We start from the raw sequence: 16062 nt of genomic DNA on the forward strand, positions 1-16062 counted from the left end.
TGATTGCTACTGTTCACGTCGTGAATCCTTAAGGATTCACGTCGTGAGTCCTGTCTGGGCTTAATTTTGGGCCATTCATTCTTCATCAGAAATGGATTAGTCTTAGGCCATTTAGTTTAACAGAAAATGGGCTGATATGTATCAACGATCTATTGTCCGGTTCATTCAGAACTCACATCGTGAATCATAATGATTCACGTCGTGAATACTGTATGACAATTATATATATATATATATATATATATATATATATATATATATATATATCCAGGTTTGTCTATTAACTAAATTCTGAATTATTACCACTTCATTTTTAGGGACCCCACACTCAGTGTTTAATTATGAATAAAGTGAGTTGGATGATATGATCTATGTTTCTAGGACTAAAATGCAAAAACTAAAAAGAAAAAGGAAAAAAAACACAAACCAAACTCGGGTTGCCTCCCGAGAAGCGCTTCTTTTTTAGGAGTCTTGAGCTGGACTACGTGCCTCCTACGTTGATTCGTCAGAAGAATCCACCACCAGGATCTTTTGCTCCTTAAAACGCCTCTTGTAAGCTTGCACTCGACGAATATACGCCTTTTTAGAATTCTCCTTTTTAACCTTGACTTCGTCTCCATCGAGCATGCGTTTGATCCCTTGAATCTTTAATTTGCCATCATTTTTAAGCTCCATAGTATCCTTCTCTTCTTTCACCACTGGATTTGTGACTTTTGAAGTAACCTCCTCTTCATCATTCGACATCTCATCATCTTCCTTGCTTACCCAAGAAGTTGGATTCGTGTAGGCAATGACTTCAACTAAAAATAGAACAGATGCTCTCGGTTTTGTTCTTTTAACTTGTTGAATTGTTTTGATTTCTTCTTCCATGAGCTTCTCTAATTCTTCAAGCTCATTCTCTTCATCTATGTTGAAAACCTCTTCTTGAGCATGACTCCCTTGGAAACCATCTTCTATTCCAAAAATTTCCTTCTCATCCCCAACTCTCAAGGTGAGCTTGGACTCGCGTATATCAACCAGAGCTCCAATAGTGTTAAGTAACGGGCGACCAAGAATAATTGGTACATTGGGATCTTCTTTCATATCCAAAACCACAAAGTCTATTGGAAAAACGAATTTCCCAATTTTCACGAGAATATCTTCCACAATGCCCCGGGGCTGTGTCACTGAACGGTTCGCCATGTGAATAGTCATCTTTGTAGCCTTTAACTTCTGAATATTCAATTTTTGATAAAACGAATAAGGCATCAAATTTATGCTAGCCCCAGAATCGGGTAAAGCATAAACCTTCATATTATTCCCAAACTCACATGGGAGAGTGAGTCGTCCAGGATCCCCCATCTTCTTAGGTATCTCTCCCAACACAGCTTTTGAGCTTTGCTCACTTAGAATCACCTTAGAATTCTCCTTTAATTGTTGACGAGTGTCTAACAAGTCTTGTAGGAACTTAGCATATTCTGGAATTTTGCTAACGAATCAATAAAAGGAGTATTAATAGGAATACCCTTCAATTGCTTGATAAACTCCAGATGTTCTCTCTCCAGTGGTTTGACATTAGCTCTAGACGGGAATGGCAAAGGTGGGTTATAAGCTGGAACAGATACTGATTTTTTCTGTTCCGACCGGGCCCACGACGTGAGTATAGCGGGCTTACGACGTGAACTGGGTATTCCAGCAGATTCTTCATTTTCGAGCTTCGGCTTCTTTGGCTTTGGATCGGGCTGCTGTGGCTCCACTTCTAAGGCCTCTAGGAACTCAGAAATCGCCTCTTCTTCAGTATCTATGGTCATTACGTGAGATTGAGTCTTCTTTTCAGGATTTTTCGGGAACATCTTCTCATTAACCAAAGTGGTAAGTTGACCAAGTTGTACTTCAAGGTTATTGATGGAGGCTTGCTGATTTTTTATTAATGCATGCTGATCTATCATCATTGCGTGATGATTCTTCATTATAGCTCTTTGTTCTTCCATTGCAGTGTCAATAGCATCATGTCTTTTTTCTGAAGCTTCCATAAATTTCATCAACATGGTCTCTAATTCTGATTTCTTCTCAACTAGTGGTTGCTCTCTTTGGTAGAAACCCCGGCCAGTTTGCCTAAATTTCTCTTCTTTTTGCTTCTTGTATTCATCGTAAGGCAGCCACTCCTTCTTTGGTTTCCTCCAGTCTTCATCGTACTTGTCCCCACTTGAGTAGCAAACTTGAGCTTTCTTGTTTCCATATTCATCCAAAGTGCAATCTTTTGTCAAATATGGGCCACTAAATCTCTCGCAACCAACTCGAATTGCATGAATTGATTGGTCCATTTGGGTCAATCTCCTATCCATAGTGTTAAGCATTGCCATCACAGTAGCCATCTCTTCAGTTTGTGCACCTCCACTGCCTTTTATTCCATCGCGTCCTGGGTTGTGATACTCACGAGAGTGCTTTGAAAATTCTTCAACCAGCTCCTTGACCTGAATTGGGTTCTTCTTTGTTAGTGGTCCTTGTGAATCAAGGAGTTGTCTAGTCATGACATTCACCCCATCATAGAATATCGACATTTCTTGCTGAAGATTTAGGTCACGTTGAGGACAATTCCCTAACAACCCCTTGTAGCGCTCCCATGCCTCGTATAATGACTCCCCTGGGTTTTGCTCAAAGTTGGCAATCGCCTTCTTGAGTTTAGAGATTTTGGAGGGTGGGCAAAACTGATCTAGAAATTTCTCACGCAATTGGGCCCATGTGGTGATTGTACCAGATGGAAGAGCCTTCAACCAGTCTTTTGCAGCTCCTTCGAAAGTGACTGGTAACATTCTTAACAAAGCTGTCTCCCTCGGGATATTAGGAGTATTAAAATAATCCGCAATATCATTAACCTCGTCTAAATGCTTAAAAGAATCTTCATGATCCTTCCCATAGAATGGGATATCCTTGAGTGCCGTAAGGATATGTCCCTTTAACTCGAATGTGGCATTGGCAGGTATCGCAGGATGTATTAAACCCGGCCCCACATCATCTCGAATGCGCTTCTTGTAATCCCCCATGGCCATCTCATCAATGTTCGCCATTTCGTTCTCCGGCTCGTTCTCGGGTTCACTCGTATAAAGTCCAAATTCTTTTTCTAATTCGTATTCTTGATCGAAAACTTCAAAATTGCTCTTTGAGGCTGAACTCGATTCTCCCGTTTTCTTTCCTGACTTCCTTGAAAAGGCTGATTTCAGTTCTTGTAAAGGTGTCTTCTTCGGTGTTTGATCTTCTTTCACGCTCTTATCCTTCTTTTTGTGAATTGCAGACTCGGGATCTTCAAGTGGTGGTACCAAAGGTGTGTTAGAACCTCTGGTCATGAACTTCTGAAATAAAAAAAAAAGATAAAACGTAAAACTGAACTAAAAAAAAGTGAAATAAACAAAACTAAGGACTTCAGTTCTCACATCGTGAATTTTGAAAGTTCACGTCGTGAGTCCTGTAATGCAGAAAAAATTAAAACAAAAAAGTAACTTCTTGCAGGTTTTAACCTACAAAAAAGGATTGATTAATTTACAGCAAACAAACTAATAATTAACTAAGTCGTTCCCCGGCAACGGCGCCAAAAACTTGATGTGCACAAAAGTACCCACAAATTTTAATATTTATAACCTAACAAACTTAGACCAACTATGCACCTATAGGCAGTGTACCTAGTCAGATTGTAGTATAGCTTGGGTAAGTCGGGTGTCGATCACAGGGAACGGTGTTACTAATTAATCTACTTGCTATCAAATTAACCTAATTATTAACAAGTTTAAAAAGGGTTTTATCTGATTTTACAAGATCAGACGAACTTAGCTCAAATTCAATCAACAAGTAAAAACACTCTTGTTTAGTTCGAATCCACTTCGTCCTTATGGCTAGCTAATAATTATAGATTATCAAGTTGGTTTTAATTATATTAGTAATTTAAGTCTAATTTTACCAATAATTAATTAATTCATGTAAAACTATGTATGGTCACACACAATTAAACACAGAACCAATTATGAATATGAATATGCTATGTAAGATTTATTATGCAAACACAATTATAGTCACAATCTACGTTCTCTAGCACAGCTAAGTTTATTTACTTTAGTTACTAACTAAGATTGGTCAATCCTAGCTCTAACAATTTAATGTTCACTAAATCATTAGGTAAACAAGTTCATGCAGTTAATGGTCACTAAGCTACACAGAACATGGAATCAAGCAACTAAAGAAACAACCATAAGCATGCTAGGTAATTATAAACCAAACACAAGCAATTTACCAACTAAATAAATCCATGTAAAATTAAGCTATTCATAAGTTAGAAGCTTCATCTAGCTAAACAAGAGTAGCTAGATTTAGCTGCTCATAATAGCAACTGACACAATAACACAAATCAAATTATAAGGAAACATGTTCATAAGTATCAAATAAGTGAACTAAATTATAGACCTTCACTCTTTTGGTGTTGAAAACCTTTTTCCAAGACCTTTCTTCTGCTAAAAATCGCCTTCTGGAAACCCTTCAATCAGCCAAAAGTCCCTCAAATCGTAATGGGCAAGGGAATTTATAGTATTCTGATTTCCCGAGTTTATGTCGTGAACCATAAGGATTCACGTCGTGAATATTAGATAACCGTGTTCGGCAAGGACTCTTCCACCCGTATGCATATCTTCTAGAATTCTCGACTCACGTCGTGAACCATGAATTGTTCACGTCGTGAAAACGTCTTTTGGGTGATTTTCCGTTCTTCTTTCCTTCAATCCTCCAAAGTTCCATATTCTGTCAATTTCAGTCCCTATCTTCGAAGATGCTTCTGTTTGGCTGCAAAATAACAAATTAAACTTATAAGTACCATTATTCTATACAAATGACCAAAATATTAATAGAAATGTAATTAAATATTGCCTAAAAATATGTACAAATCTGGCAATATCAAATTGATATCCATTGGAATACTTTGTAATGTATGTTGCCAAGTCTTTGTGACTTTTGTGCATATTCATTACAAGAGGATCAATGCATATGAGTTTAAAATCTAACAGATTACAGTAAATGACAAGAATTTAGAATTCTTACATTTACAGTAAGGATTTGGTATTGTGAAATGAGATTATTGTTCAATTGATCTATTTCACAAAGTGAGGATCATAGACAAACATAGTGTGCATACTTGGAGTATGGCATAACTATTGTTTGGACAAACATAGTGTGCATGCTTGGAGCATGGCATGACTATTGTTTCAATTCAGGTATTAGTTGATTATTTGAAACATTATACAATGAATAATGAGTAATCAATATGGTGATTAAATAAAAGGTGTTTTATTTACTCTCACAAGTATTGGGGCCATATAGGATTAGTATTATTCTTGTGTTTCACTTTGCATGTTTTGACTTCCCGAATAACTAGGTTATTCAAACCATCCACAGTCGATCATACTTTGGAAGTAGGTATTGAGGCAAGACTGTTATGAATGGGTCTGTAGTTTGTCTGTGACAAAGTGGCTGGAGTATTCATAAGTACTCCTAGAATAAGATTCGAGTATTGGATTCAACCAACGCTCATTTGAATCACTTCATGGAATTTATCACGAGTGATCATGAGACGATAATATCTTATATTCTTGAAACCAAGACATGTGAGTTGTAACTTGCAACTCGGTTGCACATTGATAATATGAAAACGCACCGGTAACTCGGTGTTATAAAACATATTGTTGTGTGTGATTTGATAAGTAAGTGCAAGCGAGCATTTGGGTCGAAGTTTATCCATTCCTTTTACCCTTGGAGGGATAAAAAGCGATATTTGTGGGCCCCTCGAAGATTTAGTGATGACACCTCTAAGTGCTTGGCCAAGCCTGGACTGATTTGATTTGTTCAATTAGTCAGTCGTCATAAATTGAAAATCGGGAAACAACAATGGAAACAACAGATGGACAGATTTGTTCAATTAGTCAGTCGATGTTATAAAACGTGATTTTGTGCATAATTCAACAAGTAGTCAGTACAAGCATATGAGTTGAAGTTTATCTGTTCCTTCTATAAATAGAAGCGATATCTAGGCCCCTCGATGGTTTGGTTTTGACTTATGTACCGGGCCCAGTCAGAACCTAATTGATGTGTTCAATTTAGTTCTATGTCGAAACAAATTAGAGATCGAGAAACAAATGTTGGACAATAAGTAAGACCATGGTCCATGTGTTTGTCCGGCTGATATCTTGAGAGCAGAGAATTATGTGATCACTTATCTTAAATGGCTTATCATTATCATCTCAGTTCCGAGAGACTTTGAAAGAGCTACGATTGCCAGTCGGCTCCTGAAGTCATATCTGCAAACATAGTTATTAGACTTATCCAAGTGGGAGACTATTGGATATAGTGTCTAAGTCCATAACCATATTTGGTATGTACTTGAACCGACCCGGCATGGTCCATTTGGGTTGCATGGCATTGCAACACTTAGGTAGACTGTAATGAGAGAAAAATGACACTTAAAGATTATTAATATATTATAAGTTCTAATATATTAACAATATTATTTAATTAGTATTGATCAAGAATTAATTTAGAATTAATTTGGTGATCAAGATGAGACTAATTAAATATATGGGGTTAATTATGTAAATCACTCATTCTTTTATAGTGGGATATGATCCATGGTTTATAACCCATAAGGAGCTCTATGGATAATCCATGGGGGTTACAAACCCATGGATCATTAGAAATGAAGAGTCATGACAATTAAGGCATACATGTGTAAACCCTAATTGTGACACACTATAAAAGGAGCCTCATAGCTAGCAAAATCGGCCACTAGAAGAAAACAAGAGGGCAAAACCGATTTTGAGTGTAAGCAAGTTTCTCTCAAGTTATTCTAAGTGTTGTGGTGTTGTGTGAAGCATTTGAGGCATCACATTTGGGGTGCTAGGCTAATAAAGTCATCTAGGAATTCAAGCAACAAGAAAGGTATGTTCTTCTACTAGTTCTTATGTTACATGTTCCCCATGCCATGCTAGCTTGGAAGCAAACCTTGGAAAAATCAAATTTGCATGTATATTAGAGAAAACATAGATCCAAGGTTTCTAGGGTTGCACGTACACCATAGGACTGTTAGATTGCTCAAAACCCATCAATTACGTGATATGTGTGCATATTATCTCTGTTCCTGATATCTATGCTAGATGAACGATTTATATATGTTTACGTGATTTAAACTGTATATGTATTTTTATATTTATAAATATATATTGGGTAGCAACGGGAGAAATATGTGATGATAGAAAGGTGATTATAATTAAGTGATGATAGATAGGTGATGATAAACAGGTGATGTAGCGATGTGGCGATGTAGTCATCTACCAGAGTATAGATGGCGACCATGGACTATTCTAGACAGTCATATGGAAATACCAACAGGCCCATAACCTGTAGGTGATGAATTACGAGTTCAGACGATGTTGTAACTACGTATTCATACGATGATACTCTAACCCCTACTTTGAATTACGAGTTCATGCGATGTTGTAACTGATGGGTTTTGAGCATTACAACACTCCTATGGTGCACATGCAACCCTAATTGCTTTGGATCTAGGTTTTTCTCAAGTTATGCATGAAAATTAATTTTCCAAAGCAAAACCCTAATCTAGCATACAAGAAAAACAAAATCTAATCATATTAGGGTTTAGAAGAATACCTTTCTTGTTAGTAGCTTGATCTTGACCTTCAAGATCTTAGTGCCTCAAGCGTTGCACCTCTAATGGAGTCACAAACACCACTTAGCAAAGGATGAACCAGAGAGAGGTGATGGAGGCTTCTTGAATTCGGCTAGGGTTTTCTAAGAATGCATAGGGGCCGAAAACTATAAGCCAAGGGTCATTTATATAGCTGAGCTGCTAGGGTTTTAGAGGGAACCCCTAATTCTCTGCTTAAGCCTTAAGCAATCCATGGGATCCTTCTAGAAATCCCCTTGGACGAAATCTTTATGGGCTTCCCATAAATTCCGTCCACTCCTTCCTTTAGGAGTCCATCAGCCCAACTTGCAACTATCATTGATTTGCAATATCAGTCCCCTTACTTTTAATCAGTCTCTTTTGATCACTAAATTAATTCCAAATTAATTTCTGTGTCAATACTGATTAAATAATATGATTTCTCAATTAATATACTATTCTTATAATATATTAATAAATCATTTATTAACCTCTTTCTCCATAATTCATCCTGTCAAGTTGATATGGTGAAGGCAACCCAAAAGGACCATGCTACTATCAGATCAAGTACATCTCAATTATAGTTATGGGCTTAGACACCTAATCCAACAGTCTCCCACTTGGATAAGTCTAATAACTATAACTGCCAATACAACTTCAGAATCCGATTAGCAATCGTAGCTCTCAAAAGTCGATGTCGAACTCTGATCTAGGCAATGACGCGTCCTTTAGATAAGGGATCATATAATCATCCGTTCTGCAAGATATCGTGTGGACAAAGACATGGAACATAATCATTCTCAATGTCCAATAGTTTGTTTCCCGAATTCTGATTTGTTTGACATAAAACTTAATTGAACACATCAATTCAGTCCTGACCGGGCCCGGCACACAAGTCAACACAAAATCATCGAGGGGCCCAAGATATCGCTTTTACCCTCCTAGGATAAAAGGAACAGATAAACTTTTACTTATATGCTTGTACTATTTACTCATTAAATCGTACACAACAACATGTTTTATAACATCAAGTTACTGATTGGTTTACGCATTATCAATGCACAACCAACTCGCAAACAACAACTCATATATCTTGGTTTAAAGATTATACGATATGATCGTCTCACAATCACTCGTGATAAATTCCATGAAGTGATTCAAGTGAGCGTGGGTTTAATCCAATACTCAAATCTTATTTCAGGAGTACTCACGAACGTTGCAGCAAACCTTTGCTATGTCTAATCACTTAGACAATCTACAAACCAATTCATGACAGTCTAACCTCATAACTTACTTCCAAAGTATGATCGACTGTGGATAATTCGAACAATCCAATTATTCAGGAAGTAAAACATGCAAAAGTGAAACAATAGTAAACAATTGACACAAGATAGTAAACAATACTTATATATAAATCTCCATTATATAATCACCAAATGTCAATTACATTTATCTATTACAACTTTCGAAACATCTATCTAATCACTAAAACTAATATCGTCCTTCAGACCAATGCTCCTCACATGCTGTAAGTGCTTAACCCTGCTCAGACCCTTTGTGAGGGGATCTGTTGGATTCTCTTCTGATGATACCCTATTGAATACGAGGAGTCCCTCTTCTGCCCGGTGTCTGATGAAGTGGTATTTTTGTCGATGTGTCTGGATCTACCATGATCCCTTGGTTCCTCGGTTAAGGCAACTGCTCCTTCGTTATCACATAAAATATCCATGGGCTCCTTTATGGCTGGTACAACTCCAAGGTCTCCAATGAAGTTCTTCAACCATATTGCCTCCTTCGATGCTTCGCTCGCTGCTATGTACTCTGATTCGCACGTTGAATCAGCCACGGTCTCCTGCTTGGAACTTTTCCAAGTAACTGTTCCTCCATTTAGGGTAAATACCTATCCCGAATGAGAGCGGAAGTTATCTCTATCGGTCTGAAAGCTGGCGTCACAATACCCTGTCACTCTTAAGTCATCACTCCCACCAAGTGTAAGGACCCAGTCCTTAGTCCTTCGCATGTACTTAAAAATGTTCTTAACTGTTGTCCAATGAGCTCTACCCGGGTTCCCTTGATATCGGCTAACCATGCTCAATGCAAAAGTCACATCAGGGCGAGTTCATGCCATAGCGTACATGATCGAACCAACGGCGGAAGCATATTGCACTCGACTCATTTCCACTATCTCGGCATAGGTACTCGGACTCTGAGTCTTACTCGGCTTGGTATTGCTTTGGATTGGCAGTTCCCCTTTCTTGGAATTTTCCATGCTAAAACATTTCAGCACCTTTTCCAAGTAAGTACTTTAACTAAGTCTTATTAGTCTCCTACTTCTATTTCTCAAAATCCTTATTCCCAGAATGTAAGCAGCTTCCCCTAGATCCTTCATAGCGAAACACTTCCCAAGCCAGGACTTAACATCCTGCAAGGTCGGGATGTCGTTTCCTATGAGCAGTATGTCATAAACATACAAAACTAGAAAGCTAACTGCACTCCCACTAGCCTTGACATACACACAAGACTCATCCTCGCTTCTCAAAAATCCAAACTCTTTGACTTTCTCATCGAAACAAAGATTCCATCTGTGAGACGCTTGCTTTAATCCATAGATGGATTTCTCAAGCTTGGACACTCTATTAGGGTACTTTGCATCTACAAAACCCTCTGGCTGACACATGTAAACATCATCATCCAACTTCCCATTAAGGAAAGCAGTTTTGACATCCATCTTCCATATTTCATAATCATGAAACGCAGCTATGGCCAGCATAACCCTTATAGACTTGATCTTGGCCACTGGTGATAAGGTCTCATCATAGTCAACCCACGGGGTTTGAGTAAAGCCCTTCGCAACCAGTCGTTCCTTGAACGTGTGTACTTTCCCATCCATGTCGGTCTTCTTCTTGAAGATCCACTTGCACCCAACCGTCTTACGACCTGGTACATTGTCAACCAAGTTCCAAACTTGATTGTCATACATGGAGTGAATCTCGCTGTCCATTGACTCTTTCCATTTTGTAGACTCGGACCCGCCATGGCTTCCTTGTATTTGTTAGGTTCATCCAAATTTATCAGTATACTATCACTGATAAACGTATCACCTTCAGCAGTTATATGGAAACCATACAACACAGGTAGAACACTAACTCTACTGGAACGTCTCAGAGGTAAGGACTCGTCAACTGGTTCAACAGAAATCTCTTCCTCAGGTTGAGTGCATGTTAGAGGTTCCTTCACCGCTTGACTCTTGAAGCTCTTCAAGATCAATTTGCCTCCCACTGTCCCTTGGCATATGAGTTCTCTCTCGCTTAAAACCTCTCTCCTTACTATGAAGACCACGTCGTTACTAGGTCTGTAGAAAAGATATCCAAAAGATTTTTGGGGGTAGCCGATGAAAATACACCGCTCACTAGGAGGTTCAAGCTTGTCGTGGGTCTCTCGTCTTAAGAAAGCCTCGCAACCCCAAACCTTGATATGTGCCAACAAGGGAACCTTCCCTGTCCACATCTCGTGAGGTGTTTTAGCAACCTTCTTAGTTGGGACTAGATTAAGGATATGGGCGGCAGTCTCTAAGGCATACCCCCAGAATGAGATAGGTAATGAAGCTCGACTCATCATGGAACGAACCACGTCCAACAAGGTTCGATTGTGCCTCTCAGCTACACCATTGAGTTGTGGTGTCCTAGGTGGCGTCAATTGTGAAACAATGACACATTCCTTAAGATAGTCGTGGAACGCAATACTAAGATACTCACCACCCCTATCGAATATGAGCATCTTTATCTTCCTACCCAATTGATTCTCCACTTCTTGCTTAAACTCTTTGAACTTTTCAAAGGTTTCTGAATTGTGCTTGATTAAGTAGATATATCCATATCTGCTGTAATCGTCGGTGAACTTTACATAGAAGCGGTTAGCATCCCTTGTGGTGGATCTGAAGGGCCCACATACATCTGTGTGTATGAGATCCAATAATACCTCACCTCTTTCACAAGTACCAGTGAAAGGTGATTTAGTCATCTTTCCAAGTAAACAAGATTCGCACGTGTCATCTGACTTTAGGTAAAATGACTCCAAGACTCCATCCTTTAGGAGTTGGTCTATGCGTTTCTTATTGACATGTCCAAGACGACAATGCCACAAGCATGCCTTATCTAAACCATTAGATGAATCAATATGTAAAACATTATTTCCTAATTTGTCTACAACCATCACAGTTTCATATACACCATTACAAGGCAATGCTTCAAAATAAAAATTACCATTATAGAAAGCATTAATAGAACCAACTTTATTATTAAATGAAAATCTAAAGCCTTGTCTGTACAAACCATGAAAAAAAATAATATTCCTCGTCATCTCTGACGAGTAGCAACAATCATTTAATTCTAATCCTAACCCACTACTAAGCACTAAAGAATAAATCCCGATCTTGGTGACAGGTGACGATTTCATATTCCCCATTACCAGGTTCATCTTCCCGATCTTGGTGACAGGCGACGATTTCTTAGCCCCTACAAATCAGAACAAATATGAAAACCACATCCTGTATCAAGGACCCAAGAACTAGCATGTGATGAGTTATTAGATTGAATAGTATAAATACTTGCGAAGGAGGGCTTTATCTTCCCATCCTTAATGTCCTGCAAGTATTTCAGGCAGCTTCGTTTCCAATGCCCCTTCTAGTGATAGTAGAAGCACGTTGCTTCTTTAGGATCGGATGAGGGAGTGGCAGAACCGGCTTTACCTTTGGATCCATTTGAAGAAGAACCATCATGGGACTTTCCCTTGTGGCTCTTAGAGGGAACTTTCCTCTTTTTTCGTTTTCCATGTCCTATAGCAAGGACCAGGGCAGCAGCAGTAGGAGTGGACTCGACAGCTTTGCATTTAAGTCCACTTTCAGCGGTTCTCAACAGACCTTGAAGCTTGCTTAAGGTGACTTCCTCCTTGTTCATATGATAAGTCATATTGAACTGATCATAACAAGGAGGTAAAGAGTGTAGGATTATATCAATCACCAACGCTTCGTCAAAGTTGACATTCAACTTGAGCAAACGATCCACATATATTTGCATCCTTTGCAAGTGGCCCGTGATGGACTCTCCAACTTTCATCTTGGCTGTTATCAACGAGGCGACAATCTCGTACCTTTCTTGACGCACACTTTGATGGTACTTTTCCATCAAATCTTGGCACATGTTGTAAGGCCATTAGTCCTCGTAGAACCGCTGCAGCTCAGGAGTCATAGTGGCCACCATAATACACGACACCTTTGTCGCGTCCTTTTCGTGAGCCCTATACTCAGCTATTTGTTCAATAGTAGCTTTGGTTTCATCTATCTCTTTGAGTTCTTTATCGAGGACGTATTCTTTTTCCTCATATCGCAGGGCCATTCGAATGTTGCGAATCCAATCATTAAAATTGGATCCATCGAAAGTGACCCTCCCAAAAATGTTCAAAAGAGAAAAGGAGCTTGAGGAGTTGGAGTTGGAGTTCGAGCTAGAAGCGTTGCTTGAGCCAGACATCTGAAAAAGAAAAGGAACAAAGTTTTGATTAGATAAAGAATCCTTAATATAACACCCAAATGAAATATTAAGACTAGGACCCAACACAATAATTCACAATTCGGAATAGGGATGCCGTAATCCAATTGCAAATTATTTGAAGGTAGGTAAATGACGATTTACCAATTCCACCATGGAAAACGAAATGAAGAATTAGGTTTTAAATGAAATGAAATTCCTAGATTCTTTTGAGATTCATTGAACTTTTCATTGGCATGTTTAATCTCAATTATGCCCTTCAAGTTTGTGACTGGGATACCGAGGATCACAAACAAGGTGTGAATAACCACGAAAATTAGCTTGGCACTCTCGATGTCATTTACCACCTAATCAATGTGCCGGTTAACCACACACGCTCCATTGATCTATGGTAATTCTCGAGCAACCCTTTACCACACTTGTTAGTCAAAGTTAGTGTTGCGGTTAACCACACACGCTCCACTAATGACTTGGCAAGGTGAAAAGTGAAATTTCATTGACTAGCATCACTTTCACATTTTCCGAAAGTAACTGTCACAACTGGCAAAATTAGGTTAAGATGTGAATTCGTGAACAATATAATCTCCTTGTATAAGCCCAAAACTCGATCCAATAAACCAAATCCAATCATTTTTGGGCCTTAGCCCAAGAATTTTCGACCCAAAACCTTTATTGGACCAATATTTCCTTATTGTTCCCTATTGGGCCGATAACCTCTCATTGGGCCCTAATGGGCCGAAAACTTTTACTAAACATTATTTTGAGCCGAAAAACTCCTATTGGGCCAAGTCAAAACCGAACACCACTATTTTGGGCCACCCTTTGGGCCGAAGATCCTATGGATCGGCTATGACTTAAACAAAAAAAAGGTGGATAATAAGGGTGCCAGCTCTTTATAATCCAACATACACCCAACGCTTTTATCCCCCGAACATCTATGCTAGTCCCATCAAAATCGGGTTCTAGGTTTCTTGGTAAGTTCTATGCTAAACTCAAGTGTTTTACTTCATGTTTATGTTGAAAACATCCCATTTACACACTTTTGTTGTGTGTTAAACTCTTAGAACCACCTTTATTTCGAGATCTTACCAAAAACTCAAGCTAGGTTCAAAGTTTCATCTTCTTCTTCATCTACATCTCAAAAACCCCAACATGAGCTTCATACCCCCATATCTTTCATATTTTTCATGTTTTCGGGGGAGGATACAAGTCAACTCTTGTTTAACCGTTGGATATTTGCATGTACCATTGTGTTATGTGTTTAGCTTTTAGATCTTTACTTGAACATGAAGTTTATCACTTAGATCTTCATAAAAACCATGAGAAAAGTATGTTTTGTCTTATATATTACATGTAAACTTGTATATCTGAGATTATACACCCTAAATATCAAAAACAAGTGTTGTGCTCAAACATCTATAACATAAACTCAAAAATCAGCTTTTAACAGAAACGTTTTGGACTAATTACGGACTATTTTGACCACCTTAATCATAATATTTTTCAAAACTGTTTTACATGCCACAATTTCAGGTTTATACCTTTAAAATGACTACTCTCACGTATTGATATGATTTTTCTACAATTTTTGGCGATTTTTACAAAACTGTCTATCATTTCAGGAATAACTTCGGACCAGTTTGTGAAGATGAACATTTTCACACTGGTTTGAGGCCATTAAAATTTATAATAAAACTTATGAACAAAGTAGACTCATTTTCCAAACTCTTAGAGTTTACGGATCCAAATTTCAACTTACGATGATTTTTCTATAATTTTTCTAAAAAAAGGGACAGAAAGGTCAAAAACAAGAAATTATTTTTATCATGCTAAAAGCTCTTATACATGTGTTAGATGCAAGTTTGTATAACTTATATATACTTTTAAAACATCTAGACATGTTAACTTATATGTACTTAATATATATATATATATATATATATATATATATATATATATATATATATATATATATATATATATATATATATATATAATTGCGTCCTTATTGGGCCTGGAAACAATATACATGTTTAGTGGGTTTTAGTGTCCTTTTACATGCTTAGTGGGCCATAGTGTCCTTTTGCATGTTTAGTGGGCCTTAGTGTCCTTTTACATGCTTAGTGTACCTTAGTGTCCTTTTGCATGTTTAGTGGGCTTTAGTGTCCTTTTACATGTTCAGTGGGCCTTAGTTGTCCATTTACATGTATATTGGGCCCGGGTTATATAAACTCATTCCTTATGAGCCTTGAAATGATTTACATACTGAGTGGGCCTTAGTTGTTCACTTACATGTTCATTGGTCCTGGAATGTGCTTTATATGTTTCTCTTCGCGTAAATTCGATTAAGGATCGAGTGAGACGTGTCGGTTGGCACCTATTGAGTGTACGATCGTAGTCTGTAGTTATAACGAGAGTCTCTTGGAAGGAGAGTGGGGGTTTGTGTATAGATCTATACGGGGAAGACACCCCACACCTGAGCTGTTCCCTACAGTTAAACTAGGCCAGTCTAGGGTGACAAAAACCTTATTCTATTACGTCGGCGTCCAACAACGCCATGACAAGCGAAATTGTCATTATCTAGTATGGTTATAACGGCTCACTTAGAGGAATTAACATTATAAAATTTACAGGAAAACCATTCTTTTTTCTCTTTGGATTACTCGGTAACTTACTCGCGCCGATACTCAACCTCGGGGGTTGTTTTACCAACATTCTCTTTCACAGACAACATAGGGTTGTCTGGGGGCATTCTCTTTACATTCTCTTCATTCTCTTTTTGCATTCTAGTAAACGATAACACACATGCATTAATACAAGATCGGA

The 16062-nt window shown here is 38.2% G+C and overlaps 1 protein-coding gene and 1 non-coding gene across 2 annotated transcripts; one reads left to right on the forward strand and one right to left on the reverse strand.

Moving 5' to 3' along the window:
• Positions 1 to 492: 492 nt before the first annotated feature.
• LOC145111499 (uncharacterized) lies at positions 493 to 3047 on the reverse strand. Its single transcript, XM_079047768.1, has 4 exons — positions 2176 to 3047; positions 1505 to 2094; positions 948 to 1457; positions 493 to 800 (listed from the first exon to the last, which is right to left on the reverse strand). The coding sequence occupies exons 1-4, from the start codon at positions 3045 to 3047 to the stop codon at positions 493 to 495; spliced, it is 2280 nt and encodes a 759-aa protein (XP_078903894.1).
• LOC145151655 (small nucleolar RNA R71) lies at positions 2557 to 2663 on the forward strand. Its single transcript, XR_013732218.1, has one exon. It is a non-coding gene; the product is annotated as a small nucleolar RNA R71 (small nucleolar RNA).
• Positions 3048 to 16062: the final 13015 nt, after the last annotated feature.

The sequence above is a fragment of the Lactuca virosa genome, chromosome 1 (genome assembly GCF_052849685.1).
Source record: "Lactuca virosa cultivar CGN04683 chromosome 1, Lactuca_virosa_CGN04683_v6, whole genome shotgun sequence".
In the NCBI taxonomy this organism is placed as follows: Eukaryota; Viridiplantae; Streptophyta; class Magnoliopsida; order Asterales; family Asteraceae; genus Lactuca; species Lactuca virosa.

What these genes read in the sequence shown, in the direction of transcription:
- LOC145111499 (XM_079047768.1), bottom strand. Translation starts at nt 3,047, where the DNA reads ATGGCGAACATTGATGAGATGGCCATGGGGGATTACAAGAAGCGCATT. An exon ending in TGCTACTCAAGTGGGGACAA is followed by an intron (nt 2,095 to 2,175) that starts GTACGATGAAGA and finishes AGAGAAATTTAG; the next exon opens with GCAAACTGGCCGGGGTTTCT. An exon ending in GTTTATCAAGCAATTGAAGG is followed by an intron (nt 1,458 to 1,504) that starts GTATTCCTATTA and finishes GCAAAATTCCAG; the next exon opens with AATATGCTAAGTTCCTACAA.